This window comes from Miscanthus floridulus, chromosome 8, assembly GCF_019320115.1.
Source record: "Miscanthus floridulus cultivar M001 chromosome 8, ASM1932011v1, whole genome shotgun sequence".
Lineage (NCBI taxonomy): Eukaryota > Viridiplantae > Streptophyta > Magnoliopsida > Poales > Poaceae > Miscanthus > Miscanthus floridulus.
Genome location: NC_089587.1, coordinates 44,956,487 through 44,984,462, shown reverse-complemented (window position 1 = coordinate 44,984,462; position 27,976 = coordinate 44,956,487). Strand labels below are relative to the sequence as shown.

At 44.0% G+C, this 27,976-nt stretch overlaps 1 protein-coding gene and 1 pseudogene across 1 annotated transcript; both read right to left on the bottom strand.

The window, feature by feature from the left end:
• Positions 1 to 5,114: 5,114 nt before the first annotated feature.
• On the bottom strand, positions 5,115 to 8,840 carry LOC136471839 (glucan endo-1,3-beta-glucosidase 6-like). Its single transcript, XM_066469586.1, has 2 exons — positions 7,823 to 8,840; positions 5,115 to 6,541 (listed from the first exon to the last, which is right to left on the bottom strand). The coding sequence occupies exons 1-2, from the start codon at positions 8,179 to 8,181 to the stop codon at positions 5,428 to 5,430; spliced, it is 1,473 nt and encodes a 490-aa protein (XP_066325683.1). The 5' UTR covers positions 8,182 to 8,840; the 3' UTR covers positions 5,115 to 5,427.
• Positions 8,841 to 10,598: 1,758 nt separating this feature from the next.
• Positions 10,599 to 12,981, bottom strand: LOC136468976 (heterogeneous nuclear ribonucleoprotein Q-like; annotated as a pseudogene).
• Positions 12,982 to 27,976: the final 14,995 nt, after the last annotated feature.

The following is a 27,976-nucleotide window of genomic DNA, read 5'->3' as shown; positions in this document are numbered from 1 at the left end:
TCGTCGGCTCACAAGTGCACAAGCAGAAGACCAAATTCAAGTTGAATCCGTTCACAATAGCGATCAGGACATTCCATTGGATATAGTCGAATTCAAGTCGGATTGTGGCTGTTTTCATGTCCTAATCAGGCAAGGACGCCGTACAGAGCACTAACAGAGCCAAGCAATACAAGACACGCAAGCTAGCTGTGGGAGCAAAAATATGGAGGAAGCCTTGTTTGTTTCCTGCATATATACTCATATACAAGGATTAAAGCATGCACGCACGGAAATAAGAGGCCAGAACGTATATTGGTCCTTGATCTCATTATTACTTCATCATGAAAGTAGCAAAGTACAATTTTGGGCAAGTATGCAAGCGTACACAGCAGCTCAACTCAATTATCTTCAATGCTATCTTCAACGCTATGACGACTGCCTGGTAATACTGGAGGAACTACTCTGACTAGTACTCGGCACCCGTCTAAGCTGCAAGTCGGAAGCAATTTGTTTCCGGCTACTGTTCAACCACATAAAGTTCAAACAATTATGACAACAACTCTGCAAACTCTGGAGATATCCGGCTGCATCAAGACATCCGAGTACATGTTATGCTCGTAGTATACTCAGAAGAAAGCCAAGTCAATGCAAGCTGAAGCAAGTCGACCAAGCTGGAAGCTAACAGAAAACAAGCCGTCCGGGTGTCTTCCCTTCAAGTTGTATTCGACTACTCGGACACCGCAACACATGGACTGCTCTACCTGGATACTACGACTCGCCAACTACTCCACACGGCCACGAACCAAGCTAAGTCACGTCTCATTTTTTATATATTCCGGATATTATTCATATACCTCTGTGGCCATATCATCTTCCCTTAACGGCTGTTAATTTTCTCGGATAGTAAGCCTTAATTCGTGAAGCTTGTTTTCTCGAATGGATGGTCACGTCAATGAACCTCTGAACCATACGGATGGTCACGTCAAAGAACCTCTGAACCATACGGGTGGTCACGTCAATGGACCTCTGAACCAAACGCGAGATTCAAGTGCTTAAACGTAACAGGCTACTACCCAGGAAATTAACCGACCTAGCAAGGGAAGACACAAAAAATCATCATGCGAGCAAACATAGTGCTCAAGATACAAAAAATCATCATGCGAGCAAACATAGCGCTCTAGGTCTTCTCTTAACGGTCGCCGAATTCCTCAGGTAGAACACGCCTTAATTCGTGAAGCTTGTCTACTCACATGGACGGTCACGAACCGAGTGCCAGGCTCACATGGTCACGTCATGAACCTCTGAACCATACGCCAGAGATTCAAGTGCTTAAACGTAACAGGACACTACCTGAGGAATTTGCATGGCCTAGCAAGAGCAAGACGCAAAAAGTTTATATGCATTTCATAATGCCGGGGCCCGCCCCTGATTGATTATTCAAATATGGGACATGCTCCTGACTTCATATCCGGAATATCATTTACAACATATTTTTATGTTTAACATGCAGGGGAGCTGAGAGCTAGTCCAGAAACAAGCTGGTTTGAACAAAAAAGAACCCCGACAAGGTGCGGCAAGAACCAAGACAAGCGCTTAGAAAGAACCCGGAACGATCAGAAAACAACCCTGAAGAGGTGCTGCAAGTAACAAGACAAATTCAGAAAGAACCCGGATTGATCAGAAAACAACCCGGATGAGGTACATACAAGTTCAGAAAGAACCCGGAACGATCAGAAAACAACCCTGAAGAGGTGCTGCAAGTAACAAGACAAATTCAGAAAGAACCCGGATTGATCAGAGAACAACCCGGATGAGGTACATACAAGTTCAGAAAGAACCCGGAACGATCAGAAAACAACCCCGAAGAGGTGCTGCAAGTAACAAGACAAATTCAGAAAGAACCCGAATTGATCAGAAAACAACCCGGACGAGGTACATACAAGTTCAGAAAGAACCTGGATTGATCAGAAAACAACCCGGATGAGGTACATACAAGTTTAGAAAGAACCTGGACAAAGTGCAAACAACCTGGAAGAGGTACATCAAGAACCAGAGAAGTCCAGAAACAACCTGGATGAATAAAAAACAACTCGGAAGAGTATCACGGCTTAGTCAAACACTAAGCTCGGGAGCTCGGCATTCGCTTCAACTACGCCCGGGGGCTCGAATTCAAGGACGAAAGACCAAGAATACAAGTACTCAAGACTACAACAACGACAACACATCAAGACCCTTCATCCGATTTCTATTCTAAAGAAAAGTACTCGGAGAAGGCTCGGGGGCTGTGGGATACATAACCCCAAAATTTTTTGAAGACAAGAATCTGGACCCTCCAACTTTTGCAAGCAAAAGCAAGAGGCTCGGGGGCTACACTCAGTGAGTGCAATTTTTACGAAAAATTGCACCTACCGAAAAAAGAACTCGGAGCAACCAAGAAGACTAAAGGGACCCTCTGGCTTCTTGTCCCAACAAGTAAGAGGCTCGGGGGCTACACTCACTGAGTGCACTTTTGTCCAAAAGTGCACATCAGCCGAAGAAAAGACAAAGAAGACCATCTCAAGATCTCGCTTCAAGAAAGAACCCGGAACAAGTCTACAAACAACCCGGCCCTTGAAGCTCAATCATGAAATGCTCGGGGGCTTGTCGATGCGGGACCCATAAGGTTCCCCACGGAGAAGAGAGAAGAAGACCTAGTCCAACTAGGATTCCCTATATGTAATCCTACTAGGACTAGTTACACGTAATCCTACTAGGATCTCTACTTTGTAACCGACTAGGACTCCCACCTCTCCTGGACTATATAAAGGAGGGCAGGAGTCCCTAGATCGGCAGCTAAGACAGAACAGACCTACACACAGCTAACACACACACATAGACAACAATCGTACGACACAACCTTTGACAATCAATCCAACGCAAAGGCTAAGGCCGACTGGACGTAAGGTTATTACTCGATCTACGATCGAGGGCCTGAACCAGAATAAATCGACTGTGTCTTGCGTTAACCATCGAGTTCGGCATACGCCGAAGACCGAACATACTGCCCTGGGTACCCCCGTGGCAGGCTATCGGTGGTAAAACATCGACAAGCGTAGAGTAGTTTTTGTACATGCGGGTATCGGATTTTTGATTCAGATAATACTTCGCTGATGTAGTATACGGGTCATTGTACTTTATACACGCGTCCTTCTTCTTCTCTTTCTACGACTATTGTCGTGCTGACCACAGCAGTAGTCGCCGTAATGTATAGCATCATATCTTCGTCTTTCTTTGGGGGTGTGAGAATTGGCGAGGATGTGAGGTATGCTTTAAGTTTCTTGAAAGCTTCGTCGGCCTCTTTTGTCCACTCAAACTTTTCTGTCTTCTTTAGTAGTTTAAAGAAAGGTAACCCCTTTTCGCCGAGTCTTGATATGAAACAGTTGAGGGCCGCCATGCATCCTGTTAGTTTCTGCACATCTTTGATGCTTCTAGGTGGGCCCATTTCTGTTATAGCTCGAATTTGCTTGGTGCTGGCTTCAATCCCGCGCTGACTGACCAAAAATTCGAGTAGTTGTCCCGAGGGAACTCCGAATACGCATTTATTTGGGTTCAACTTCCATCTCCATCTCTTCAAGTTTTCGAAGGTTTGCTTTAAATCTTCAATCAGAGTGTTTGGGTTCTTTGTTTTTACTACTACATCATCCACGTATGCCTCCACATTTTCACCGATTTGATCCCCAAGGCAAGTTTGGATAGCTCTTTGATATGTGGCGCCAGCGTTCTTTAGTCCAAACGACATGGTTTTGTAACAGTAAGCACCGAACGGAGTAATGAAAGACGTCTTGCTCTGGTCTTGTTCTTTTAATGCGATCTGGTGATACCCTGAATAGCAATCGAGAAATGATAATAGTGCAGACCCCGCTGTTGAGTCGACTATCTGGTCAATGCGTGGTAGCCCGAACGGATCTTTTGGGCAATGTTTGTTGAGATCTGTGTAGTCGACGCACATGCGCCACTCGTCCGTGTTCTTCTTCTGCACAAAGACTGGGTTAGCTAGCCAGTCTGGATGAAGGATTTCTCTGATGAATCCTGTCGCCATCAGTTTTGTGATTTCCTTTTTTATCGCTGCCTTCTTGTCGGGTGAGAATCGTCGTAGTTGTCGAAATAGGAAATTCTTCATGATGATCCGGACCTTTGAGGAGATGGCTTTGAAGTCTGCCGTAGTTGTCCGCCTCGCAGATCCATGAGCCGAAGATGAAAGTTGATCCCGTCGGAAAGATCATGTTATCGAGGTCCATCGAGCTCTTAGATGCAAAGTCGCCGAAAGCCCCTACCTGGCGCGCCAGCCGTCGATGTTTCACCATCGATAGCCTGCCACGGGGGTACCCGGGGCAGTATGTTCGGGCTTCGACGTATGCTGAACTCGATGGTAAACGCAAGAGACAGTCGATTTATCCTGGTTCAGGCCCTCGATCGTAGATCGAGTAACGACCCTACGTCCAGTCGGCGTTAGCCTTTGCGTTGGATTGATTATGAAGTGTTATGTTGTACAATTGTCGTCCTCTTCTCTCAGGAGCCCTGCCCTCCTTTATATAGTCAGGAGGCCAGAGTCCTAGTCGGTTTACAATGAGATTTCCTAGTAGGATTACTTAATAGTTCTACTACTAAGATTACATGGGAAGAATCCTAGTTGAACTAGATCTTCTCTCTTCCTTGCGGGGTATCCTGTGGGTCCCGCATCGACAGCGTCCCCATCGCGGCCCACGAATCTCGGTGTAGCGGTGGCAGTCCTTGGTGTATGGGCCCCCTCGGCGCCCAAAATCTCACTGGTGGTGGCCCCCAATGCGGCCTCTACTTGGCGGTGGCAGCCCAAGACCTTGGCACTGGCACGACCTCCGACGTGTTGATGGTTCTTTTATTTTTATAAATTAATTTTAAATATCAGGTGGTTGATATCAGCTACGCCGGGTGGTTATATCAACTTATCATCGTCAGTTGCAAACTAGCGGTCATATCAACCTATCACCAAAGATTTAAAGTAGTGCACACCCCCTGCTCCCACGAATGACTTTGAGATAGATAATGAGTCAGTAGACCTTGAAATTGACTTAAATCAACACATGCACCCCACTATCAATAACCATATATCTGGTATCACCGAAAGACTAATTAACTGAAAATATGAGCACTGATTCGTCGAAGACTCAATCCGGGTGGGCACAATATTAATTGACAAGGTTGTTATGTTAGTGTAATGCGTCTTATTAAAAAACAGTTAACAATAACACATACATTTTGAAATCAAACAAAGATCTATCCAAAACCAAAAGAAACAGTGGCGATTAAGAAGAACAACTAATAATAGGTAGGAGTACTAGTACTTGTCATCACCAGAAGCGAGCTAAAGACAAAAGGCGCGAAGACGACGATCGGTCTATGTGACGAGGGAAATTAAAGCTTCATTCAGTTTCACAACAATACGGACAGCACGAAGGCCGCGAGCACGGCAGCCGCCCACCCGGTCGCGACGCCCATGGCAGAGCGTGGTGCGGCGGCGCCGACATCAATCTCGACGATGAAGCGGCATGTGCCGGTGGACGGGTCGACGGAGGTGGTGGTGGCGAGGCCGTTGAAGTCGCAGGCGCGGTCGTCCTGGTCCATGGTCTGGTAGTAGATGTTGTAGGCGTAGGAGACGTTGCCCTTGGCGTCGAGGCCAGCGCAGGAGGTCTTGTAGCCGAGGCTGGTGCAGTCGGCGAGGCCGCACGCGTAGCTGACGCTGTCGCCCACCTTCTCGTCGGCGAGGTTGGCGGACGGCTTGAGCACGCACCACTTCTTGTCCAGGTACTTGACGCCCCTGGCCGGCTTGAGCGTGGAGCCGTTGCCGCCGGCGAGGCTGAGCGGGTACTTGGGCGTGCCGTCGTAGTAGAAGATGCCCCAGTGGCGCTCGAAGTTGCCCGGCTGGATGCTCTTGCGGTCCTCGTCGATGAGGCTGAAGAGGTAGGCGTCGACGGGGCCCGGGCGCAGCGGCGTGCCCTGGCCGGAGGCGATGTGAGTGAGGAAGCCCTGGTTGAAGCGGCGCGCGTAGTCGAGGTTGGCGTTGGCGTCGCCGTCGGTGGGCCAGCCCACCTCGCCCACGACGACGGAGACGTTCCCAAAGCCGTTGCGGCGCAGCGCGGCCACGAGCGTGTCGTGGCTGGCGTCGAAGGTATTCTGGTACGTGACGCCGCCGTCGACGACCGGCGACGAGGAGCCCTGGAAGAAGGCGTAGTCGAGCGGGAAGTTGGGGTCCGCGTACAGGCTGATGAACGGGTACACGTTGGTCACGAAGGGCGCGCCCGTGGACGCCAGGAACTGCACGATGGTGAGCATCAGGCCGTGGATGTCCGCGCGGAAGTTGCCGTCCGACGGCTTCCCCGTCGGCGACTGGTACACGTCCGCGTTCAGCGGCACCGTCACCTTCACCTTGTCGGCAAGGCCGGCCTTCACCAGCGCCGCCTGGATGTTCTGCATCGCCGGGAACGTCGTGTTCAGGTACGTCCCGTTGAACGTCTCCAGGAACGGCTCGTTGCCCACGGCCACGTACCTGTCCACGTCCACGTCCACGTCCGTCCGTCAGGGAAACAGACAGAGGTAAAAACAGTCAGGTAATTAAATTTGAAAAGGATGAAATTTCTCTTATTCGATGCTAATTTTCTCAGAGCAAAAGAATTGTCGCTTGACGGGGAAAAAAAGGTCAAAGAGGCAGATCAATGATGTGAGAGGAGTAGAGGACCACTGCAATACGGGCCACGTTTAGTGGGCCGAATTTGGGGCCGTCGAATTTACTGTGCACACTAGAGCGCACTGTAGCATTTCGTTTGTATTTGGTAATAATTATCCAACTATTGACTAATTAGGCTCAGAACGTTCGTCTCGCAAGGTAGAATCAAACTGTGCAATTAGTTTTTTTGATTTCGTCTACATTTAGTACTTCATGCATGTACCGCAAGTTTGATGTGACGGGAAATCTTCTTTTTACATAGTGACAAATTCAGGAGTTTGGGAGCACTAAACATGGCCCCGGTTAGATATACGCATCATACAGGGAAGCATGATTGTAGGAGTACATGATACACTGAAAATCTTGGCGCAGGCAGGAATTTGCTTCACCAAATCATGATGTTGAACTCGAGATGATTATTATTTGTGGGTCCAGTGTTTATGCGATCTTCTTCGCATTTTTAAGTTTTGGTCCCCCACAGGATATCGTAATCCATGGGTTATTTGAATTGCACAACAATAACATGGGAAATCCTAAAATTAAAGGATCTAGTGTGATTGCGACCTTGATTAGCACCACGTTTTCGTTTGGTGAAGCCAATAAATTCACATATGGGGTCTCCACACCTTTCTACTCAAATCATCAGACAATCACCTTATAGCATGTTCGCTGGGACGTATTTGATTTATAAGTTATGGCTTATCAGTCAACAAACAATATTTTTCTCTCACACTAAACCAGTCAATAGTACTTTCAGTCATGGCTTATAAGCCAAACAAACCCAAACGAACAGGGCTTTGAATTCTCAATTTCTTGTTACACGACCAAGAATCCAATGCCCACTTTAACAAAATAGTCACAAAAGAGTTAAATTCTAAATGAATGAAGAACAAAAATTCTTTGCAAAAAAAAAATCAAGAACAAAAATTCCTACTACATTCCAAAAAGATTCCATAGCAAGGACCCGATAGATACGGAAGAAGGTTGGAGATGGAATATATTCATTCATCCCACGACGCATGATCCATGGAGAAGTGACAGGTACATGATCTTTCTGGATGGACGGACCGGTGATATGATCAGCAAGCATGGTCTAGAAAAGACCTTATGTCGACGCCGTCGCGGACATGTCCAGAGACGTTCTTGGCGACCCAGTTGTCGGCGGCCTTGCCGCCGGCGGCGAGGTCGGCGAGCAGGTCGTTGGGGATTCCCACCATGACCTGGATGCCGGACCCCTTGAGCGCGCCGAGGATGGTGTCCTCGGCGTCGAACAGCTTGACTCTGTCGAAGCCGTTGTCTTGCAGCAGCCGCACCACCGTGCTCGCCGGCAGCTGGTGGCTCAGCTGCGTGCCCCAGTTCACGCCGATCGCGCACGTCCGCCTCGCCTCAGCGCACAGCGCCACTGCTAGCACGAGTGCCGCCACGGGCAGGGACTGTGACAAGGAGCGGCCGGCGCGCGCCATTGACGACGGCCGCGGGTTGCGATGGTGAGCGGGCGCTCGGTGAATCACGGCGGAGGGAGATTGTTCTGGACTTGTACGGCGGTCTGGGTTCGTGGTGACCGTGAACTGGCCGCGATCGGGGCGGGCGGTCGATCGGCAGGTGTGTGATCGGCAAGGTTCTTGTGAATTGTCAGTAGAGAATTGTGGGATCAAGCAGAAGCTATGTGGAAGTTTGAACTAGACGATGTTCTGGGCCAAGAATCAATCTAGAAACGGTTAAGAAGCGGTTCAAGCCGATAGAGGAGTAAGGGCAAGCAGGCAGGCGAAAGAACAGAGCAAGCTTCGTAGGCAGGAACTCCTGGGAAAAAAAAGGAAACTGCTTTTGCAGGAGGAGAAAGAAAACAAGGCGGCAAGGGTGAAGTAGTGTCACAAGAGCACGAAGCATGAAAGAGACAGGGGAAGGAGGGATTAATAGGTCGCCGGGTAGGTCTGCGTTTCAAGCAAGAACCCCAGAAAGAGGAACCAAAGGACTAAACAAATCTGGCAAGAACAGCGCGAACGAACAGGGTGTTTGATGACCTCGCTAGGGTAGGGTATGGAAGCCAGAGGGAGGAAGAACGCTGGAGCAAGCAACGGCTGCTGAAAGAGGAAGGCGGCGAGCAAAACCGGGAGGAGAACAGGGAATCACGCTGGCCGTGCCAGGTGCAGGAAAAACACCGGAAAAGGGTGTGGCTGTGGTCAAGTGGTCACCATGACCAGAACCAGAACCAGACCAAAGGTGCATCAACAACGGGTGTTGGCAAGGAGATTGAGATCTCATCCTGGGACCGGAAAGACGATTGGCAAGGCATTGTGGAAGTGAAAAGGAAAGGGGAAGGCAGCAGCAGACTTATCGCGTCATCTTTCATTCTTTATCATGTTCCTAAACTTTTTTGGCGTGCGTATGAATATTTTGGAAGCTACTACTATTTCCTTAATTCTCAAATAAAAAAAAAGGAACAAATGGACGGCGAGAATAAAGGACTGGCTGGATACGTTTCCATGGATCGTCTTCCTTAATTTTTCTTTCTCGTATCCTCCAAAGTTCATTCAAACTAATAATGCGGCTATAATTAAGACAGAAAAAAAAAGTTGTGAAGGGGAGCGGAGCTAATAGATCATCAACCACTTTTGCTTTTTTCCCCCCAGCTACTACTGTCATCTCTTTTGTTTTCAAAGGTTTTGCGCACCATTCGTGCTGCTTTTCTCTTCCTTCTGTAAATTGGAAACCTGGGGTCCAATCAACACAAGCAGGAAATTAGATAAAATCTGAAGAAGCTAAAAGAATCTACATACAGGCGATAAATATGAGTGGGGATTACCGTCAGAGTTGAAATGAACCATTTCTTCCGGTAATTCTTGTAAAGTTCCTTTGTTCATAAACATATGCACGTAGTACATTCTTGGAGATGCAGAGGCAGAGTATATATATGCTGATACTTATGCTAATTTATTGAGAAAAAAATATTGTTCGATCGCTGAAAAATACCGATAAAGTAGTGCCGAAGAACGTAGCAATAGCTAGGGATAAAACAGCCATTACGACTACCTCTACTTGAATTGTTACGTACTCCTACGTACGGTACGCGTCAGGCTGGCAGGAGGAACATCGAGAGGGGGAAGCGATCAGATTCTGGAGTGGCAGGGTGCTCAAGTATCTGCTCGGCTGTCTGGCTTTATATAATACTCGTGCTAACGCAACGGATTTATCTTGTACATGAAAACAACCAATGTTTTTTTTTCATAGTTTAACTTTTACACATTATCTTTAAGCATGTATACAATCTGGGAAACTAAGAAGTCATAGTAAAGTTTTTTCTCATATATTCATTTAAGTTACATTCTGTATAAGTCCTTAATCATGACTTAGAGATCTTCAGGAAAGTTGTCAAAACATTCGTTTGTATGGCTTTTAAGAATGTCCCCCCAAAACTTCCATCCTCGGTGAATTTAATAGCTGTGCATGGTAGATATAATAAGTTAAGTTATTAATTTTGTATGTAGTGTACGAAATATAGTTAAGAGAATATATGCTTACAGTCTTGATTGGTGACAATCTTACACCATCCCATGATTTCATGAAATTGTATACAAGGAAGCCTCTTAATTTCCTAGGGATGAGCATTTGTTTAATTTATTGTACATAAATCAAATAGCTATTTTGTGATAATAAGAAAGATGAAACATATTATAGGTGATTACCGGTCTTTTTTTTGGAACTTTTGTAACACATGCAAGGAATATTCGCTTTCAGTAATAAATATTGCCGTCCCACTTAGAATTTATCAGTTTCATAGCGAGATTGAACCTTTTAGCAATAGTGTGAAATGTAGCTATATATGGCATGATTTGAGCATAAAATAGACAGTTACAGAGACGCGTTCCAAAGATTGGGCCTTTCAAATGCCAGTTACAGAGACGCGTTCCAAAAATGGATGGCTCCTGAGGGGTGGTAAGCAACTAACAGCAGGTCGAACAAGACGTGGCGGAGGCCTGCGAGGTGGAGGAGCACGAGCATACGGTAAACGGCCACCTCGTGGGGCACCATGCCCGACTCTAAAATTTCCTCTCAATCCATGCTTCATTCTAGGTGGTCTCTGTAGTGGCCGCGACAGTCTAGCCCTTACTTTTGCCTGAATCGGGAAATTGCAATCATTACAAAAAAAAAACTTGCACAATGACATAATATATATTTATATGGACACTGCAAATATAGTTGCAATTTGTAAAACAGACCTTGTGATCACCTTCACCAATCTCAGAGTCACTTATCCCTTCAGCACAAGCAACAGCATTATCATGCGTATCAAATGTAACAAACCCAAAATCCTTTCTCTTGGCAGCTGGCATGTTTCGAGCAAGTTCGACTTTCTCAATAGCTCCATACTTTTTGAGATATTTCTTAACACGGTCTTCATCCCATGAGGGAGGAAGGCCATCAAGAAATACAGTTCTGACCTGAATCATAAATAACATAAATCAGGATGCAACAACTTTAAAGTTTAAACAGATCAGGTAGATACATAGAAACTATTGGGTACACGTGTTAATGGGCAATTCATGATTGATTTTTAAGTTATAATTACTGTACAAAATAAGTAGTCACCTGTGCCATTATTTCGTCATCGACTTGAGGGTAGGAATCAGCAAAGGAAACCTTTGCACTACGATCAACTCCAAAGACTACATCCCTCTTCTACAATATCCTGAAAGCATCCATTGACTCAGGTCGAGTAGAAAACTCAAGCAAGGCATAGCCACGATTCATCCCAGGATTGTTAGTATCCTCAACCAGTAGTAAGTCGTCAAAACTTTCAACTCCATAACTCTTCAGTTTATCCTTCAACTGCAAAAGCCAAAACAAGTTATTTCTTCAGTGAAGAAGCAAATGAAAATCACAAAAACAAATCTCAATTGTCATACATGTTCTTTTGTCCATGTTTTACAGATATTGCAGACAAAGAGTGTATCATTGTCATGACTTGGAGCAACGCCACATTGTTTACCCCGCACCTGGAGTATATATTAAATAAAACATGTAAGCCATTTGTGAAAAGGATACAGAAACATAAAATAGTCAATCTTAAGACCAACCAGTGGTCTTTAGCTCTGAAACAGCACGCCTTGCTTGCTCTACAGTTGCATATCGCAGGAAGGCAAAGCCTTTATTCTTCTTTGTGACAGGGTTGATCATCAGACGAACTTCAGTGATCTCACCAACTTCACCAAAAACCTTCCTAAGGTCATTTTCTGTTGCATCTTTATCCAGCCCACCAACAAAAACTTCAAACTCCTTCCGCTTGCGGTGCTCTTTGACCATTTCATTATGTTCTTCATCATCCACATCCACATGATGTTCTTCGTCAGCATTTTCGTATCCCTCCCCCTCTCCATCATCACCACCTTCATCAAGTTCCTCATCCACCATATCTATCTCCACTTCAACCACATCTTCAGTATACTCCACCTCTTCATCACCATCCTCATATTGCTCCTCATACTGCTCTAAATCTTTCTCATCGTAGTCTACAGCAGCCTCCTCTTCATATTCTGGTTCATCCTCAAACTCCAGCCGTTCGCCTTTTGTCCTCTTCTTCATATGTTTCTTTTGCAACTCCGTCATCTAAAAATTTGAGCATAAGACACCCCCATCAGCTTATTTTAAGATGAAACAGTGAACAGTATCTGACCCATATAGAGCAGAGCCCATCAGCCATAATTACAACAAACACATAATCTTCTTTGTTCTATTTCAAACTAAGTAAAACCTATAGTAGTCATTGTCAAAACAGAATGCCAAATGGCCACAGGCATCAAAATAAATATCCTGGGCTTGTCATCAATAGAATGGCCAAAATATATGTTCATGTTCCACCAAGTATAATAGGGATTATTGCATAATACAACCGCCATGCTACAACTAATAATCTATAATCTAAATCTCTAAGGCCGCAGGACAGATCACAGCAGAAGTCCACGACCTATGCACGAAATAGGAGCAGAAACAATACCTTCGCCCCGGTTGGCACCGTTGGCCGCGGCATCGGAGCCTTTCTCCTCCACCACCAGCTGTTGTGGCAGCAGAGGCGAGGGCTGCCGCTTTGGCTCCTCCACCACCTTCGGGGCCTCCTCGGCGACCTTCACCTCCGCAGCAGGCGCCTCCTTCATCTCCTCCACAGCCGGCGCCTCCTCCGCAGCAGCCTGCGCCCTCCCCATCCAGCCCCTCGCCCCCGGTGCCTTCCTCGCGGTGGCAGCGCCACCCCTCTTAGACTTCAGCGGCATCTCCCACGTCATAGCAGACCAAAGGGGAAGAGATCACCTGGACACCACAAAAACACACAGATTTAGGGGAACCAGAGCCCGAATCTGGGTGCCGAGGGTGGAATCGTGGGGGCGTACCTGGTCCTGGTGCAATCGCGGATCGAATTGGGAGGCAGGCGAAACCCTAGCGCCGGAGGCGAAAGGTGCGGCCTTTGGATTGCGGTGACCTGACACGGAGACCTGGTGACCTGGAGTGGCCTACGTATTTTTTCCGCAGGCGCATGCGCATGCGCGTAGGAGGTCCGCGAGAGGGCGACGGAGGACAGACGCACAAAACACGAGCCGTCGGATTTGGACGAGTAATGAGAGAGAATGACTAAGAGATAATCTGGTGCATCTGTTTTAATAGTGTTATATTTTTTAGGTGCATTCATGAGTATGGATGTAGCATAGGTCATGAATGTAGAGCAGGTATTTGTTGTGTAGCTATAGATTTATTCTAACTGGTGTATTATAGGGTAGGGTAGACTAAAACCATATCCTATTAAATTCTTGCCGTGGAGCAATGGAGTGGCCAGTGTATACATGTCTTAACTGGAAAAGTGTCTCAAGAACGTGTTCAAACTAGCAAAAATGTATTTACAATAGACATGCTTTTCCAGATCGATCGGGGCTTGGACATCGCTGGGTGTGATATGATGATAACATATATGCATGCTGGAAATTTGTTTATTATGGCATCTCAAAGAATAAAAAAAAGTCTTACTATAACCGACTAAAAGCTCTAAATGTACCTCTGTTCATTCTCACCAGACACGCTAGAAAAAAAAAAGATAAATTATAGAGATTTATATAGTAATCAGAAACACCTAACATCTAACAATGTATCAGGTAGAAAGACTTTAATAATCATCACCAACAATAGTAATTAGATGTACTTTATTTTATAAATAACAACCATATATGGAATTCTAAAAAATACATAAAGTAACCTATAATTATACCTAAATTATCCACTATGCCATTTGAAATGTAACTTTACAACGACATCCTAGATTTCTATATAATTAACCACTTTTGCCATTGTTAAAGAGAATGCAAAGTAACCCCCAATTTTTGCATTTTACAATTATTGATTAAAGGCTCCAAAGGAGCATCCAAGTTAATCCTCATGAGATGCACTACGAAAGAAAAGATATATCTCGAAAATTCTCAAAATAATCAGAAATATTTTTTGTTTTATTTGGTAGACTCTGATAATTATCGACAATAATATCAATTAGATATATTATATTTGGAAACATTTTTTGTTTTATTTGGAAATGAGGATGACGTAGTAATAGAGGGTGTACTTGATGTCGGATCGAAGGGACCACGAATCAAGTGGTGGTTCTCAATTGCTTGTGAGGACGACTGGGAGGACTATGTCTCATTGGTTATGGATAGTGAGGTCAAATCCTTATATTTGTTTGTGTGGAAGGTGTCAAGGGATGTCACCCCTCACGGGTTTTCACAACTCACCTCCCTTTAACCCTCCTTTATTGAGGACGTGGAAGTGGTGCCCGATGCTTTATCATGCCCAAATGAGATTCAGATTTCTCAGCGAGTTCGTGGTGCATGTCGGACTGATGCTGTCGGGTCAACCCCTTTGGAGATTCATCTGTCCCAAGATAATCCCGGTAGTGTGATAATAGCACCCCCTATCTGGAGTGCCACGATCGACGAAATCTGGTCGGCAGTCTACCAAGGAGTATGTCTACGGTAGTAGATGAATCGGTGGAGGTGCGCGTAATAAGAGCCGGATGGAGACACAAGCGCAGAGACAAGCGATTTAGACAGGTTCACGCCGTCTGATCGACGTAATACCCTACGTCTTATGTCTTCGGTGGATTGTATTGAATATGAGATGCATTCGAGGAGGATCCCTACCCGTCTTATATAGTCTAGAGGGTAGGGTTACAGGTCAATTTAGATCTAGATCTATTCAGCTATATGATAAGTATTTACAAGGAATATAATATCTATCATATCCGAACAGATCTTCCTTCATCGTCAAGATGTCTTCTGATTGCCTTGCGGTGCACTTCGACCAAAGCCGAGCACCGTAGGCCTTGATCTTATGGTCTAGACATCCCCTGGTGGTGCAGCCCATGTCTATTGTCGTGGGTACTTGGGGTTATACCACCCACAGCGGGAGGCACAAGTCACAAAGAATCATAGGAAGATGAAAGAACTAGGGGTGGTTGTTGAGGGATTTGGTGATACAGATGAAATATATTCAGATTTACAAGACGAGCCAATGGCCCTTGCAGACTTGCAGTTGATGTGCTTGTTCTACCTTGTATTGATTTCGGGTGGGAGGGGCCGGGGGTAGTGATGTAGACTGGCCCAATCTTCCGAAAGGTATGATAGCGTCGATTGGTGGAGACTCGATGTTCATGATCTAGGCTTCGAACCAAGACTGATTCGGACCCCCGCAACCGTTACACCACTGCTCCATTGGTTATCAACCATGCGAACGCGATTGACCTCGCCGAGAAGGCTTTCCTGCAAGCGAATCGAGAACACAAGCAAGAACGGGATGAACGCAATCTGAAATTGCAAATAAATATGAGGCTTATGATAACGAAAAGGAGTTCAAGTCTTTATTCAAAAGGACTAATCGTCACATGCGAATAAGATCAAGAACTGGGGCCCTGATTCACAGCAAGCAGCCTTGGCGGCACAGTTGCAGCAAAATGATATCTGTTTCACGAGGAAATCAAGAACTAAACAAAATACAAACCCTAAGGAGAGCAATGACTGCTATTTATAGAGTCTTGGGTGTCACCCCTGGACGCGCTCCCTAATCGGCCCAAACACGATACACGGTCCCACGGACCAAAAGATGGTGTCGTAGCACCCTGACAGATTCTGGATACTAACTTGTTTCGACGATTCCCGTTGATTTCGAAGGTATTTTGATGTGAGACCACTTGGATTGGCTTCCTTATCAAATTAGCTATCCAACCATATGTAGATCATCGAAAACGGAGTTCGGATGCGTCCTGGGTGACCAGTTTAAGGCAGACTGATCCTAGAACCCGAGATGGGCTCCAACTTCAGTTGGACTGGGCCTCCACCATGAGAAAGATGAATTGGACGCCCATGCTGGTCCTCCTCCTCTCCTTGGCTTGTATGTGATGAAGAAGTGATGTCCTCATCATCCTCCCTTTCTTGAATTGAAGTCGTCCTCGACTGAAGTAGATCGTCTCCTCCATTGGATGACAGCAACGATGGCTCTGGAAGAAGACGTTCATCTTGGCGCCCAATCCTTCGCAAAGGCGGCTGCCATAGTGGCTTCCCTGCTGGAAATTCATCCTCCTCCTGCAAAAGGTTAGTACCAACAAGAGGCATAGCACTAGAAGCAGGACCAAGTGGACATATAGGCGATGTACAAGTTAAAGCATAACAAGGTTCATCATGATCAACAAGAACATATTTAAGAGCAAATAAAACTTCTTTCATGTTACTTGATGGTTCATTTGTTGGGTTGCTAAAGTCTTTATCATGGCCTTTCTTTTTCTTTTCAGCAAGTTCCTTTTCATATTGCACAATTTCAGCAGGAGTTAAAGGAAGTAAAGCAATGGTCTTTCCCTTAAATATAAAAGTATATCTATTTTGCCTACCATGATGTAGAAACATTATTATCATATTGCCAAGGGCTGCCTAACAAAAGTGAACAAGCTTGCATAGGCACGACATCAAAATCAGCATAATCATGGTATGATCCGATAGAAAAATGCACACGAGCAGATTGTGTTACCTTTACCTTACCACTATTGCTGAGCCACTGAACATGGTATGAATGTGGAAGAGCATGTGTAGATAAACCAAGGGTCTTGACAAGCTCAAAATTTACCAAGTTATTGTTGCTCCCTCCATCAATTATAGCACGAACACAGAAATTATTGACAATGAGGAACATTTGAAACAAATTGTGGTGTTGTAGCTTGTCTACTGGCTCAACTTGTGTACTCAAAACACACTGAACAAGGATGGATTTGTAGTTTACAGTGCATGTCACACTATCAATTACCTCATCAGGATCTTCAGCACTATCCGCAAATTTATTTGCATAAAGATCAGTTGCAAGTGTAAATTCATTCTCTTCATCACTAGCACTAGCATACCCACCATCATTAGTAGCAATATATGCATGTTTGCTAGGGCATTCTTTAGCAATATGTCACATGCCCTTGCAGCGGTGGCAAATAATTTTAGAAGAGCTGCTAGAGGAAGGTGTAGCAGATCCACTGGAAGAAGGTGTGATAGAAACAGGCGCTGGTGGTGTCTACACATCAGAAAATTTACTCACCTCGGTTGGACGTGAAGGAGTGGACGGAGTCGTGGAACGCCTACGTTGTCATCCCTATACTTCCCTTTCAGCTTTAAGAGCATAATGATATAATTGGAAAAATCTAGTCCATTCTTTATAGTCAAGAACATCATATATTTCATGATGCAAACCTCCAAAAAATCTAGAACACTTATCCATTTCATCCTCTTGTATGTTACTACGTGCTAGACCAATTAAAAGCTCCTGATAATATTCCTCAGCAGTCTTACTACCTTGATTTAAACATTACAGTTTTAATCATAGATCACGCTGATAGTATGGAGGAACAAATCTCGATTTCATTCGTCGTTTAAGTACAGTCCAGGTTTGAGGTATTTGAGCATTAGCATTAGCATTAACATTATTGCAAATATCATTCCACCAGAAAAGAGCAAAACTAGTAAACTCACTAGTAGCAAGTCTAACTCTATATTCTTTAGGGACTTGATGGGAGCTAAATTTTTTATCTACATCCATCTCCCAATCTAAATACGCTTCAGGATCAGCAGAACCAGAAAAAGGAGGTATCTTAAACTTGGTTTTAGAGAAAGGATTATTATTACCTTGGTTATTACCTCCCATACCGCGTCGGTTAAAGTTCAACCGATTACGGTTATGTGCATCCTCAGCACGCCGTTGAGCTTCGGCTTCAGCCTCCGCGTTGCCATCCTCCTCCTCAGAGAGATCATCATCATCATCTTTAGGACATGGTCCAGGATGTCGTTGTTCAACATCTTCAATCCTCTTGGCCAAGTTGATGATTTGTTGAAGGATCTCATTGACCTTGTCATCAAGAACGACACGAAGCTCATTCTTAGAAACACAGTCATTGAAATCTGTAGGTGTGTCTCCATTTCCTTTGCCACTGCCTTCCACTTTTCCTGACATGGTTAGTAGAAAGAAGAAGACAACACAAATAGTATTATCCCTACTAACTACTTAGGTTATGGACAAGGAAAAACAAGGCACTTAACTCTCAAGCGTCTTATCACGATCTTACAAGTGTTCTTACCAAAGCAACATGTGGTACAATCGGTCGGTGACTGTGATACCGTTGTAGCTTGAGTATAACAGTTGCAAGACGAACCTGTACTTGGTTAGAAGAAAGTGGAGCTTGAACAGACACAATATAGTAGCAAGGAATAGCAAAATTCACAACTGAATAGTAAAGCTGAATAAGTATCCTAAGTACTTGTCTTAGTTGCTGGCCTACTCACGTTCTAAGTACCAGATGTATCAAGTGATGTGAACAGCAGAAATATGATTAGGAACAAGGCAGAAATCAGCATATGCAAACACAGCTCAAATGGCGCTCTCTATGTGCTCCTCTAGATATTGTTCCACTTTTGCCCCTCTCTTTTTTCTCTATTTTTGGGCTGTCGTTGTTTTTTGGGATTCTTTGACTTTTTATTTTTATTTTTTTGATATTTTTTCTTCACTTAGGAGCACAAAAGAAGTAACCACAGAAAATATGAGCTTAAACAAGTGAAAGGCGTGGCCTGTGGAAATTTCAGAAGACGTGCTCAAAATCGACAAAAAGCTTGTGACCACGAAAAGAGGATCTTGTGACCAGTTTTTGACCAAAATAAAAATCTCCGACCCTGAAAAAGTAGGGATGGACGGATCCAAAAACTTTTTTTGATCAATTTTGATATATGGAACGTCGAAATCCGAGTTCATATGCGAAAACAAGACAAGTTTTATGAACTGACTCTGAATTAGAGGACAAAATAGGAACAATGCGTGCAAAATTGGTCACGGCAGCAAGGATTTGATGGAAACAGTGAAGACAAGTATATCAAATTAGATGGCGTGGACTAGTGTTTGATGGATATAAAGGAAACACAACAAGACTTGAAGGTGTTCACGGATTATGATAAAAAACAAAGGGAAAACACAAACTGAACTAAAAACGATCTAAAACCAGCAACCAGAGCTTAACCTAGGGCACAAACTCAACCACGTGACGCAGAGACAAAATTGCATGGCACAACAAGGCTATAGGATAGGAAATATGTGGCGGTGTATTTTTTTTGGCTTTTTGTGGACTATAGGTAATGCAAAAACAGTAACAATCTAAAGGGAAAAACAAAGTTATACCTAACGAGTAACAAGGTCTCTGATACCACTTGATGTAGACTAGGCTCAATCTTCCGAAAGGTATGATAGCGTCGATTGGTGGAGACTTGATGTTCATGATCTAGGCTTCGAACCAAGACTGATTCGGACCCCTGCAACCATTACACCACTGCTCCGTTGGTTATCAACCATGCGAACGCGATTGACCTCGCCGAGAAGGCTTTCCTGCAAGCGAATCGAAAACACAAGCAAGAACGGGATGAACGTAATCTAAAATTGCAAATAAATATGAGGCTTATGATAACAAAAATGAGCTCAAGTCTTTATTCGAAAGAACTAATCGCCACAGGCGAATAAGATCAAGAACTAGGGCCCTGGTTCACAGCAAGCAGCCTTGGTGGCACAGTTGCAGCAAAACGATATCTGTTTCATGAGGAAATCAAGAACTAAACAAAACCCAAACCCTAAGGAGATTGACGACTGCTATTTATAGAGTCTTGGGCGTCACCCCCTAGACGCGCCCCCTAATGGGCCCAAACACGATACATGGTCCCACGGACCAAAAGACGGTGTCGTAGCACCCTGGAAGATTCTAGATGCTGACTTGTTTCGACGATTCCCATTGATTCCAAAGGTATTTTGATGTGAGACCACTTGTATTGGCTTTCTTATCAAATTAGCTTTCCAACCATATGTGGATCATCGAAAACGGAGTTCGAATGCGTCCTGTGTGACCAGTTTAAGGTAGACTGGTCCTGAAACCCGAGATGGGCTCCAACTTCAGTTGGACTGGGCCTCCACCATGAGAAAGATGAATTGGACGCCCATGCTAGTCCTCCTCCTCTCCTTGGCTTGTATATGATGAAGAAGTGATGTCCTCATTAGGTAGGGGGTGCAGATAGCAATGCAATCCTTTGCTATCTGGATAGCAATACAATTTGTACATGCTTCATGCTTAAATTTGTTTCTCCAACTTCAGCGTCCGGTTCGAAGAAGCCACAGAGGAGGCTTCGCTAGCAGGACAAAAGGCAGCGCTGATATTAGTCCTAGAGGAAGGCAGTCCAAGAGAGTGAAGTCAACACGACCTAGAGAGTTAACTCATGGATCTGAGAAGAACAAGCAAAACCGTACAAAAGTGAAGTGCCACCAGGATACATGATCTCGCTCCTATGCTATACAACTGCAATCATTTATAAGTGATGGTTGTGTTTTATTGTTACTCTAGCCTTTGTATAAACAGAAACTCATGTACACTGTTAATAGAAGCAATAGTGACAGGAGCCTAAGGCCCCCTTTGAAATGCAGGATCGAAAAAACGTAGGAACAGGAAAAATACAGGAATATGATTGGAATGCATGTGAAAAATAGAGGAATAAAAAACAGAGGAATTTTATTAGAAGGGGTGTTTGGTTTTGTATAGGAAAAACATAGGAAACCAATACAATGAGAGTTCACTGGGTGTTTTTCCTTTGTTTTTCCTATGAAAGTTGAAGGATATGAAACTTTCCTATGGTTTTCCTTCCCCCATTTCTTCCTGTGAACCCAAGGCCTCTACGGTGCTGATTCCATAGGATTACTGATTCCTATATTTTTTCTTTAGAAATCCTATGAACCAAAGGGGCCCTGAATTTGGCATCATCATTTAATTTTGAAGTTGCAATGCCTATGCATTGTGCTTATGTAATCCATATCTGTAACCTATTTGTTTACTGCTTGAATTTCACAGTATGTAATCCATATCAGTACGTGTGCGTTGTGCTTATGTAGAGGGTGTTTGGTTGAGGGCCACCGACCGCCATGCCACAAACTATGGCTCGCCATGGGAACCGGAGCAGCTGTTTGGTTGCTGACTTAAATGAGGCTGCCACAGCTTTACTCAGTAGAGAATGAGCCACAAAAGTGTGGCGGATGAAAACCCCACCACCGCCACAACTCGTCACAACGTGGCTATATGTGGCCAAGATCCAAACAACCCCGTAATCCATATCAATATTAAACCTGCGTTACTTGTTCTGAACTAATCTCTTGTGTTTTCAATTAAAATCCTCTTCCACTATCTGTAACTTAATGTTTACTGCTTGAATTTCATAGGAAGCGAGCAGGACCTGTTTCTAATGGGCACGAACCAATGACAAGTGTTGCTGTTGTTCCCACGGTCCTTTGCCTCTCCCATGGCCAGGTCCACTCCTAGGTCAGCGGCAACACCCTTTTTTTGAAGAATGCTGGTATCCCGACAAGCTTCGCCAGAACAGAGATATCGGCGGAGAGAATGCTTCAGGAACAACTTATTGCTGAACAGGAAAGTTTTACTAACCTCGTCGAACAAATGGATGAACTAAAGAGGAAGACAGAAAAGACTGAAAGGGAGTTTGAGGAGTTCAAGATACAACAACAAGAGAAGTACAATAAGCTACGTGAGGATATCATGCACTTCAGCTCTTATGGTAACTCTCAGTCGTCAACTCTGTTGGCTTGATGCAGTGAACATTTGTGGTTTAATGTGTGTACTCGTGTGCTGGTTTGATGTGGTGAAACTGTCAGCAGGTTGCTGCTGATGTGTAAACAATAATTTATTATATTTGATTGTCATGCTGAATAATTATGTAGACATCATCGAATAATTATGTAGTCAATTTGTGCAGCAGTGATGATCTTGAATTACTTTTATGATTTGATTGTTGGGCACATGGTAGAACCTAGGCAGGCCACTGAAAGGTCCTTATGTGGTTTTGGTAATTGAGTGACAACCTAGGTAGACTAATTGTGTTTATGTGAGATATACAAGTGATTAGTCCATAGGTACATATGTGTGAGCAACATATGCCATGAAGGTAAAAATGGCTTGGAGATATTGCAAAGCTCACACATGTGATGATGAAGAAGCTCATTGCACATGAGATATGACATTGAGTCATGTGATCAAGGTGGAGAAGATCAAGACAAGACTTGGCTTGATGGACCGGTTGCATGCATGAAGGGCAAGTTGGATGCTTTGGAGCGATGGACCACGTGGCGGTGAAGCTTAAGCAAGACTTGGCGCCGATGGACGAAGGCAATGGTGAAAAGCAAGTGAAGTCAAGATCGATGAACCAATATGATCATGTGATGATATGAAGTGGATCATATCATTGTTGATTGTGTTGGTGCATGTGTTGCATCGACATTGGAGGAGATGGAATGGAATGCGCAAGGCAAAGGTATAACCTAGGGCATTTCATTTCACCGGTCATAGGTGTGTAGAGAAGTTAATGACTGGGTTTAGGATAGATGGCCGTACTATCAAGAGGGGTAAACTTGTTTGCATATTGGTCATCTAAGTGCCACTCGAGTGATCTAACTTTACATCGTTGCTAGGATTGAGTGGCATGGCAAGTTGAGTGGCTAATCCTTTGGAAAAGGTTTTTGTAAAAATGCTAACACACATACACATGGTGGTGTACACTTGGTGGTGTTGGCACATTTACATAGGAGATGAAGTTGGAGTTGATGTGGATCAACTCGGCGATGAAACGGAGGCGAGAAGGGTTAGGAACTCCACCGGCGGAGTGTATGCCCGTAGAGTGCGGACAGTCTGACGGTGCCACCGGCGCCCTATATAGAAAAGATAGGGTCTCACAGAGTGGACCGGACGCTGATCACGTGGTGACCGGATGTTGGGGTCCTGCGTCTGGTCAGTGGCGGCCGAGAGCATGCAGGCGTCGGTCTTTGACCGGATGCTGGCGCTGGAAGTGACCGGACGCTGGCAGGGTGCGTCCGGTCAGGCTAACATACGGTGATGTAGGCGACATAGAAAAGTTGGAGAAGAACCGAACGCTGATGCTGCGTCCGATCGTGACCGACCAGACACGTCCGGTCGCGACCGGTACCTTACTAGAAATGACCGGATGCTGGGGTTGCTACGTCCGGTCAGTTTATGCAGCTACGTCCGGTCATCACTTGACCGTTGAGATCAAGTGACTGAAGTTGAATGGAGGCGACACGTGACCGGACGCTGAGGTCCTGCGTCCGGTCGATACGACCGGAGCGTCCGGTCGTCCCAAGTTTTGCCCAGTGAAGGGGTAACGGCTAGTTTAGCCCATGGGGCTATAAATAGAAGGTGGCCTTAGGGGACTTTGTGTCCATGCTTGTGAGTGCTTAGGAGCCCTCCATCTCACATATGCTTGATAGTGATCATCCAATTATGTGAGAGAGCGATTCTAGTGCGATTGCATCGTGAGGTTGCATCGAGTGGCACTAGGTGATTGAGTTGCAAGCCGATGGTGTTTGTTACTCTTGGAGGTTGCCACCTCCTAGATGGCTTGGTGGTGGTCTCCATTGAAGCCCGTAAGAAGCTTATGCGGTGCTCCAGAGAAGAGCTTTGTGAGGGGCATTGTGCTCACCCCGCTGGAGCCGCGAAGAGCAACTCTAGTTGAGCGTGTCATTGAGCTACCCTCACTTTTGGGGTAGGTTCTTGCGGTGCCCGACGTGCGGGCTTGGCGAGTGATGCCAATTAGCCGCCGAACCACCAAGTGAGCGGTCGACACAATGAGGACTAGCGTGTTGGCAAACACGTGAACCCCGGGAGAAAAATCACCGTGTCAACCTTGTTCTTCCCGTTGGTTTGCATCCTCGTTACACAAGCTTGTAATTACTTTTGCATACATTATGCTTGTGTAGTTGCTCTTATAATTAGTTAGCTTGTGTAGCTTACTAGTTACCTTCTTGCTTGTATAGCATAGAAGTAGCTCCCTTACGTGGCTAATTTGGTTTGTGTGTCCTTGTTAGTCACATTGCTTAGTTTATATAGCTAAGTAATTGCGCTCTCTAATTTGGCATTGGTTGTCTTGTTATTGAGCATTGTTAGTGAGCATTAGGTGGCTTTATGCTTTTGCTTACTAGCATGTGTAGGAGCTCTCTTGTTGCTTAAAGTATTAGTGGCATAGGTTTGTGTGACATTGCTTCTAGAATTGGTTAGGTGAGCTCTAGCTAGCCCGGCACCTTCGTTGCTTAATTAGTATCTTTGAAAGGTGCTAGAGAATATAGATAGAGGGATGTAGTCTTGGCTAGACCGATAGTTTTAATTCTGCACTTGTTTCGGTTAGCAGACGCGATTAATTTTAGAAAGGACTATTCACCCCCCCCTCTAGTCCGCCATCTTGACCTCATAAGTGGTATCGGAGCTAGGTCGCTTATTTGTGGTCTTCACCGATCCGAGAGGATGGCGTCTAGTGGGCTAGATGTTTGTGAGACACATATTTTTATGGGACAAACTTTGCACTTTGGAAAAATCACATGCTTGATTATTTTCGTACAAAGGGACCTAAGTTTTGGTGGATTGTCACTAGTAGTCTCACTCATATCTTGGACCATAGAAATATCACCAAAGCTCAAAGAGTTCTCTATAAACTTGATGCACATGCTTGTTGTTTTCTAATGGATGCATTGAGTTTTGATTTAATGAAACAAGTAAACTACACGGGAACCGCTCGTGAGATATGGGAGTCCATCAAGGACACCTTTGGTGATTCCTCCACATGGGATGATGGCAAATTCAAGAAGGAGGATGAGCCTAAGAAGGAGGCACATTAGTGTATCGAGCATGATCATAATTTGGTGATTGTGAAAGATTGCTCCACCTCATAGTCAAGTGATGATAATGATGATTGATTCACTACAAGTTCACTTGACAAGGTTGATGATGATGCCACAAGTGTTGCACATGAAGATTCTACCTCAAGCACACTTGGTGGTGATCTTGATGATGTTTGTTCATGCTCAAGCCATGATGATGATGCTACTACAAGCTCTCCTACTACACCACATTGTTCCATGTCATAAGGTGACACCAAGGTATCAAATGATAATGTGGTTGATCATGTTGATTCATATGATGAGCTTGTTAGTAGACTTGCTAGTATGACCATGTCTTTAGAAAATAAGAAAGCTAAAACATTGAAATTGGAAAATAAAAACTCATTTCTAAAGAATTCTTGTGAAGAACATAAGAAATTACTTGATGCTTTTAAATCTTCACATGATGAGCTAAAATTGAATCATGAGACACTTCTTGCATCTCATGATGAATTATTAGAACAACATGCCTCTCTCATTAAATTGTTTACAAAGAAACTTAAAAATAATGAGAACTCGTCACATGGGTCAATTGATCAATCACATATTGTTGCTAACCCTTGTGATGTAGGCAAGAAGCATATATCCACCTCTTGTGATAATTTATTAGATATGCCATATTCTTCACATATAGATACTTGTTCTACTTCTATGTCTTATGAGACTAACCTTTTGAAGAAGAACAACGAGCTCAATGAACAAGTGAAGAAATTGAGCAACAAGTTAGAGAGGTGCTACAACTCTCAAGTCACCTTTGAGCATATGTTGAAGACTCAAAGAAACTTTGGTTACAAGAGTGGAGTCGGCTTCAAGACTAGCAAAGTCAATCATCAAGAAAGCCGCAATGACATAAGTGGCATTGGCTTCAACAAGAGCAAGATCAAGGGCAAAAGATGGGGCAAAAGAAGATATGAAAGAGAGATGAAGATGCAAGAACAAGAGAAGCTCTCTTATTTCATGTGCTTCAAGTGTCATGAAGTGGGACATCTTGCAAATGGTTGCCCCAATGAAGAAAAGCTCAAGTTGAAGAAAGAAGAAGAGAGGCTAAGGCATGTGAAGTGCTTCAAATGCCGCACTTGGGGTCATCTTACCTCAATGTGCCCAACCAAGCAATTGGTGAAGCAACAAGTGAAGCCCCAACCAAAGCCACAAGTTGAGCAAAAGAAGACACCCCAAGAGCAAATCAAGATCAACCATGAAGATGGTGGTGATTTGATGATAAAGAAGAAGAAAACAAAAAGGGGTGGAAAGGCAAGGCATCTAATGCAAACTCAAGATGCCAAGATGATGAGCAAGAATGGAGATGAGAAAAAAGATTATGCTCACATCAAGTGCTTCAAGTGTGGGAGTACGGGACACTTTGCCTCTAAGTGTCCTATCAAGCTTGAGAAGAAGGATCAAGCAATCCATGAGAGGCAAGGCAATGAGAAGCACCACATGAGCAAGAAAGAGAAGGCTCAATCAAAGAGAAAGTGCTACTCATGCCGGGAAAAGGGACACATGGCATATTCATGTCCCCTAGGTAACACTTCTAAGCCTATTTTAATTGATGATGATTCTATGCTTAGGAAGGATGGAAATGGTACCTCTATGGTTGCTATTGCAAAACATCCCGCTATTCATACTAAGGTTATGCCTAAGTATGTTGCTCCTAACTTGAGAGGACCCAAACTAGTTTGGGTACCATCAAAAAGTGGATGATTGTTTGTAGGTACCATTTGGATTGGAGGCTTGGATCAAATGGTATTCATCTTATTGATTATGTAGTGGAGCCAAGTATTGATAAGTGATGATCATTATCCCAATGCCATGATTAACTGAGTAAAGTCCAAGTGCTATAATTCAAGTTGTTGGTGATTTATTAGAATATTTGATGGCTTGCAAAAATATTTGAGTTAAAACTTGCTAATTGGATGATCATGAGCTAACCAAGGTATATCTCTTGTTGATCATTTCATTTGGGTGCATATGAGTTGATTGAATTGGATAAATATGCAATATTGCTTGCTATAAGTTGATTGAATGGATAATTGCTTAGTAATCAAGTTTGGATTGATTTGTGTTGAATAAATTCATGAGATGACATTTAGTAAGTGGATTGAATGGATTTATGTCTTGTGAAAGTATTCAAACAAGTTGGTTTCAAGTTTGATTCATACTTGATGAAGTATAGCTCAAGTGATTGAAATCCGTCCTATATTGAAAATCTGAGCTAGCTGTGATCTTAGCCATGTTTGAGTGATCAAAACTTATTGGATTGACATGAAAATTGGTGCACATGCTCTAGACTTATGGTATAAGATTCTGTAAAAGTTTCATGAGAATTGAATAAGAAATGCTTCAGTTTTGGAGTGGATCTTGTCAACTATAGTGCAGTAGTTTTCAGCATATAGCAGTGGTGGAAGAATTAAAATCTAGTAGCAATCTAGAAGTCAAATGAAGCTCAAATATTTACAGCTGCTAGATAACTTAGTAAAGCACATCTCCACCAAAATTTGTGATATTTGGATTTGTATTTTGGAAGATATGCTTATTTCTTTGAAGGGTACAGAATCTGCCAGAAAAGTGATAAATATTGGATTGATCTAGAGTCACTTTGATTGAAAGGTCCTCAAATTAAAAACATGTTTATAAGTAATTGAGGCATATAAGTTTGGTTTTGAGAAGATCTAGAAGCATGACAAGCAAAGATTACAAGGTCATTTGATTATGGAGTGTACTTTGCACACTTTTGGTACTCAAGATGAAGATCAAGATCAAACTCAAGTTGAAGATGAAATTTAGGTTCTAGATATGATTGGAGATCATTTGGTAGAAAGAAAAGGACTTAAAGAAGGAATCAAGGTTACTCATCAAGTTAAGTCCATCACTTGGATCAATCAATCAAGTTATTTCAAGTGAGTGTCAAGGATGGTTTTTAGAGAGAGGTCACTTCTCCCAAGTGTAGGG

What these genes read in the sequence shown, in the direction of transcription:
- LOC136471839 (XM_066469586.1), bottom strand. Translation starts at nt 8,181, where the DNA reads ATGGCGCGCGCCGGCCGCTCCTTGTCACAGTCCCTGCCCGTGGCGGCA. An exon ending in CGCGACGGCGTCGACATAAG is followed by an intron (nt 6,542 to 7,822) that starts GTCTTTTCTAGA and finishes GGACGTGGACAG; the next exon opens with GTACGTGGCCGTGGGCAACG.